The 6,202-nt window shown below is 40.2% G+C and overlaps 1 protein-coding gene across 1 annotated transcript; it reads left to right on the forward strand.

Moving 5' to 3' along the window:
* The first annotated feature begins 4,801 nt into the window (after positions 1 to 4,801).
* LOC110259615 (olfactory receptor 2M3-like) lies at positions 4,802 to 5,725 on the forward strand. Its single transcript, XM_021085092.1, has one exon. It carries the CDS (start codon positions 4,802 to 4,804, stop codon positions 5,723 to 5,725), a length of 924 nt encoding a protein of 307 aa, XP_020940751.1.
* The last annotated feature ends 477 nt before the right edge of the window (positions 5,726 to 6,202 follow it).

Below are 6,202 nucleotides of genomic sequence, written 5' to 3' on the forward strand. Positions count from 1 at the left end.
ATTAAATTTGCTCTTTAGAACTTGAATAATGTCTAAGAGGATAAAGTTTTTCTACAAAAAAGAGGCAGGGGAAACAGGGCAATCTGCCTGAGGGAGGTCCCACAGGGTCCTGCTCAGTTTCATGTCTATAAAGAAATCTGTCATTAATGTCTTATTCAGCAAGAATTTTTTATGTATATTTTACTTATCATTTTCATATATTTTAATACATATGTTATTATAAATAAAATCTTGAAGAAGATATGTTGAAATCCCCTGATACCTGTGAATGTGACCTTATTGGAAAGTAGTCTTTGTAGATGATCAAGTTAGGATGAGGTCTTTAGCATGGGCTCCAATACAATATGACTGATGTCCTTATCAAAAAGGGAAATTTGGACTTAGAGACAGACAGGCATACACAAGTGATGTGAAGGGACATGGGGAAAATGCATCTAAAGCCAAGGAATGCCTAATGCTAGCAAAAGCTACTGGAAAGGCATGGAACCAATTGTCTTTCATAGCCCTCAGGCACCTTGATTTCAGATTTCTGGATCCAGAACATAGACAATAAATGTTTGTGTTTAAGCCACAACGGTTTTTGTTACTTTGTTCCAGCAGCCCCAGGAAACAAATACAAATGACAAAGACTTTGAAGATGTTGACTATGACAATGATTTTTAGATAGGAAGATTTCCCTAGGTTATCTGGCTCTAAGTTGAATTACAAGAAGGAGGGATAGGGAAATTTGACCACAGAAAAATATAAGACAGTGGAAGCAGAGAGGGATTTGAAGATATTATGCTATTGACTTTGAAGATGGAAGAACAGGCCCTACATAAGTCAAAGAATATAGGAGTCCACTAGAATTTGAAAAAGGTAAGATTTATTTGTCTGGTGATTCCTCCAAACATTTATAACACCAATCTCACACTCTTTCAGATAATAGAAAAAGACAGAAAAAATCCTAACTCATTTTATTAGACCAGCTTCACTTTGATATCATAACCTGACAAGAAAGAAAAATTATAGGTCGTTTCCACATAAATAAAGGAAGAAATCATAAACAAATGTTATCAAGTTGATACAACATATAGAAGACAATCTATGACAATCACTAGGGTTTATTCCAAGAACAACTGAATGTTTTTTCACTCAAAAGTCAGTCATTGAAAACCCACAGCAAATATAATCCTCAATGGGGAAAAACTGAAAGCCTTCTCACTCCAATCTGGAACAAGACAAGGATGCCCACTCTCACCACTGATCTTCAACATAGTTTTGGAAGTCCTAGCTACAGCAATTAGACAAACAAAAGAAATAAAAGGCATCCATATAGGAAGAGAAGGGATAAAACTGTCACTGTATGCAGATGACATGATACTATACATAGAAAACCCTAAGAACTCAACCCCAAAACTCCTTGAACTGATTAATAAATTCAGCAAAGTGGCAGGATATAAGATTAACATTCAGAAGTCAGTCGCATTTCTGTATACCAGCAATGAAATATTAGAAAAGGAATACAAAAATACAATACCTTTTAAAATTGCACCTCAAAAAATCAAATACCTCGGAATATGCTTAAAAGAACAGTAGACTAAAAAAAAAAAAAAAAAAAAAAGAGAGAGGTCATAGAGTATTTGTCTTTCTGGTCTGATTTATTTTATTTAGCAGAATTCCCTCTTCAAATTTTATCTATATTATTGCAAATGGCAGGATTTCCTTATTTTTAAACAGATGAACAGTATTCCATTTTATATATAACACATCCTCTTTCTTTTTAACATTGCTATAAACTTCTTTATGATGTGTTATTTTTTCTCCCAGTTTTAGCAAGATATAATTGACATTCAGCACTGTATAAGTTTAAGGTGTATAGCACTGTGGTTTGACTTAAATTTATCATGAAATGATTACCACAAAATTTAGTTAAATTTAGTTATCACCTTAGCTATATAAATAACACATTTTTTCCCTTGCAATGAGAACTCTTTGGATTTACCCTCTTAACAATTTTCATATACAACATAGAGCACTGTGAGATTCACATTTTTCAGGTGCTCAGAGACTAAATACAATGACAATGTCTAGACCATATATAAAAATGGAACTCTGACCCACAACCTGCAGGAACATGCCCAGGAAATGAACCTTTTTATTGACAATAAGCAGCCCAAGAAGTCAGCCTGCTATTAAATCAGAACTGTAGGTAGTCAGAGTGTTAATTTTAGTAACAATCTAGAAATCTAAACAATCACTTCTATAACAATAGGCCCAAAATGTCTAAGACTTGATTAATAACTGATAGATTCCCTAATTTTTGCCCCACTTCCAATACAGGACAAACAGAGGAATCCAATTATACCCTACCAATCACTCTGCTCTTGGTTCACCTGCCTACAGCTTCTCCACACCAACATCCTCCAATTAGGGCACACCTGAAACTTCCTTTTTCCACTCTAAAGCTTTCCCACTCTTGTGCCTGCCTTTGAGTCTCTGCAAAAATGCAAGTGACAGTGTCTGACTCTCTTGCTATAGCAATCTCTGAATAAATATCCTTTGCTTTTCTCATGTGGCTAGTCTTTGTTTAATTCCACAGTTCTTGATAATTACTTGGATTAAAAACAAATAGCTCATCATTGAGTACATAAAAGTAGGGGGCATCAACTGAGTGCAAGTTTCATAGAATAACTGACCAGTTTATACTTCCTGACATCCATGAGAAAACTTCCAGAGTATAGCAAGATATTCACTCTTATACTCAGTGGTGATCATGTTCTTTCCAAGCCCCCATGGGTAATGTGAGGGTGAAGACTCTTGGGGGAAGTGTAGGTTGAAATGTCAAGGGATGTCTCATGGGTACCTCTTTCCTTTGTGTAGGTGAGAGTCTGGGGGTATTTTTCACAGTCAGGGCTATGAGGAGTGAACTTTGTCTTGAAACAATTTCATTAATTTTGTCTTCCTCATTGGAATGGAGTGTCTGTCTATTCCCTGGGATCATTATAAGCTGAGTTGGGTCTCCAAGGATATTTGTTCTAGAACCAGGAGTGTAAACCTGTGATGTGAGCTTGTCAGTTTTGTAAGAAGCAGAAGAACATCTTGGATGGTTAGTTCTATAAATTTTTGTTTGGAGCCATGGAGTTTCAGGAGATTCTGTGTGTAAGCCTTTCCCAGGCTACCACTTGCTCATGCATTGCCCTGAGGACTAGATATTTTCATACTTCTTGGGTCTGACCCATCTCAGAGATTTGCAGGCTAGTGTGGAAGGTAAACTGTGGGGAAAGGAATGTGAATGTTGGTGCCAAAGAGAGTGAGAGAAAACTTAACAGATAAAGATTAAAAGTCACTGGGAAATGGTGAAGTTAGTTTGACTTCAGGCTCCAGATTAGAGAGTGTCTGACTGGACACAGAGATACTTCCTTGCTGTCAAGTGACAAAGGTTGTCAGCATCAGAGGTCAGAAAGATGGTAATCATAAGTTCTTAGGCAAAAATTTATGATTGCTCATTTGTTCTCCAGTCTCCAGACTGAGTTCCAAAGTCAGCAGGAAAAGGTGCTGGGCCCTTGCCATCCATGTGGTATGTATGTATGTCCATGTCTCTGTGGTATTCCTGCCTGTACTGATCTTAAATCTACGTCTCTGAGCTCCTCTGGCTCTATTTGCTGGCACTTCTCTGTCACTAGCTATCCATATCCTAGGATTTCTGCCTCTGATGCCATGATTTTATGACTCTAGAAATATAATAAAAACAAAATCTCCTCTCCACCCTGACAATCTCCCCACAAAGGAAAACGAAAACAGTTTTATTTTTGAATAATCATTAAATAAGAATGTGATGTGCGTCGCAAGTAATCTGCTATGAGATTGCAAAGAAAGAAGGAATATCACTCTTTTGTAGAGCCAGGCAGTGACCACCCATTACACACCTTCTCTCAAAATAAACAATAATTTGTCCCCAAGTGAAAGGACTTGACAGCACCATTTATCTCACAGGGCTCATCCTAGATTCATGTGGTAATTGGAATGACTATTTTAGTTAACTGGCTTTATCCAAAGGAATTACAAATGTCTCTCGTTCTATGACCAGAGATAGTTCTGCAATCTGCAGCAAGATATCTGCTGAAGTTAAGTTCCTGTCCTCCCACAGAGCTGGGGAAGTAGGGGCTTTAGCTTCCTTGAAGATTATCATTTAAAAAGATGGATCTCAAGTCTTTGAGAAGGATATTCCTGGGTTGGAAAGCTTACTAGAAGGTTATTTCACTTTTAAAAAGTTTGCATACATTTCAGAGACAAATACCTTACAAATTTTATAAGTCAAAGTCTCTAAGAAAATGGAGAGGGGGATAATTTAAGTTTCACATTTTTAATATATTTATCTATATACCTGATACATCCTTTCAATCTTTTGTTTCCTTTCCTTCTTTCTTTATTTTTCTTTCTTTCTTTCTTTCTTTCTTTCTTTCTTTCTTTCTTTCTTTCTTTCTTTCTTTCTTTCTTTCTTTCTTTCTTTCCAGCAATTCACTTTAAAACCCTTTCTCTCCTTCCCTGCACTATGCAGGCTCCTTCTCTGGGGCGGCAGGGGTGGGGGGAGGAGCACTGTTCACTAGTCTTTCAAAGGAAGTACAGATCAAAACTTGTACTTTGAGGGGAACTGAGAGGAAATGGATTTTCACTGCAGGAGGAAAGACTGGGGCTAAGACAAAGGCTGGGCAGTATCCCTTAGAAGATACAGGAGGTAGTTTCCATGTATGATGGAGATGCCAGGTAAGTCATTTTGTTTTTATGCTTGCTCCTTTATTTTTTTCTCAGGATCAAAGCAATGGACATCTGGAACCACACCTCCCTATCAGATTTCATCCTTTTGGGTCTGTTCAGCTACTCACCCTATGAATTCTTCCTTTTCTCCCTTGTCCTACTGGCCTCTGCTACTGCCCTGACTGGCAACATCTTCTTCCTACTACTCATCCAGGCCGACAGGCGCCTGCACACCCCAATGTACTTTTTTCTCAGCCAGCTCTCCATCATGGACCTGACCATGATGGGCACCGTGGTGCCCAAGATGGCAGCCAACTTCCTCTTGGGCAGTAAGTTCATCTCTTGGGGTGGATGTGCCACTCAGGTCTTCTTAGTGGTCATGGTGGGAGGAGCTGAGTGCTTCCTCTTGGCAGTCATGGCCTATGACAGGTATGTAGCGGTGTGCCACCCACTGATGTACCCTGTGCTCATGAACTGGAAGGCCTGCCGTCTGATGGCCTTGGCATCCTGGATGGGTGGAGTGGCTGACAGCATGATTGACGTGGGTGTGGTCTTCAGTTTCCCGTACTGCAGCTCTCTCCAGGTGGACCACTTCTTCTGTGAGGTCCCTGCCCTGCTGCGGCTCTCTTGTGCCGACACGTTGCTCTTTGAGGACCTCATCTATGCTTGCTGCGTGGTCATGCTGCTGCTGCCACTGGGGGTCATTGTGGCTTCCTACGCCCGGATCCTCATGGCTGTGATGAGGATGCCCTCCACTGAGGGGAAACAGAAGGCTCTGACCACTTGCTCCACCCACCTGGCTGTGGTGGGTCTTTACTATGGAGGAGCCATATTTAGCTACATGCAGAGAGCCTCTGCTAGGACACCAGCAGGAGACCGAGCCACCTCCATCTTCTACACTGTCCTCACTCCAATGCTCAACCCACTCATTTACAGCCTAAGAAACAAAGATGTTATGAGGGCCCTGAAGAAAGTGCTGAGCCGATGAGGAATGTAGACATGCCCACACTTCTGGGGCTTCCTCTCTCGTTCTGCTTCTTCTGCTGAAAGATTAGGTTCTCCTGTGGCTCATCTTCCTCCTCTCTGCTCATGGAACCCCTCTAGCTGGTTGGGGAAATCTATCACCAATCTGAAGACATTTGCAGTGGAAGATGTCAGGGTAGCAGATGATAAGTGATTGGTTTCATGATGAGTCTTTTCTCCATTGAGCACCCCTATTTCCAACCAGCGAAGGCCCCAAAATACATTATTTGCCCTTTCCCCAGAGTTTCTGGGGCATTCTTTCTTTTGAATCGTATGCTAAATGTGAGTAAGGAAGGGGAAGTGATTCAAAACTCATTTTCCCAGTGAAATGTGGTACAAAGGTCAGAACTGGAGCCTGACATATAAGATCTGTGTGACTTTGGAGAAGGTTACTTCATTCTTTGGGCTTCACTTTATCCTTTGTGCCATCATCACTACCAGG

The sequence above is a fragment of the Sus scrofa genome, chromosome 2 (genome assembly GCF_054392235.1).
Source record: "Sus scrofa isolate SSC_HxYL_T2T_F1_AM1 chromosome 2, Sscrofa_HxYL_maternal_Yorkshire_Landrace_v2.0, whole genome shotgun sequence".
Lineage (NCBI taxonomy): Eukaryota > Metazoa > Chordata > Mammalia > Artiodactyla > Suidae > Sus > Sus scrofa.

Bases quoted from the DNA above. Each gene is read 5' to 3' on its own strand.
- LOC110259615 (XM_021085092.1), top strand. From the start codon at position 4,802: ATGGACATCTGGAACCACACCTCCCTATCAGATTTCATCCTTTTGGGT.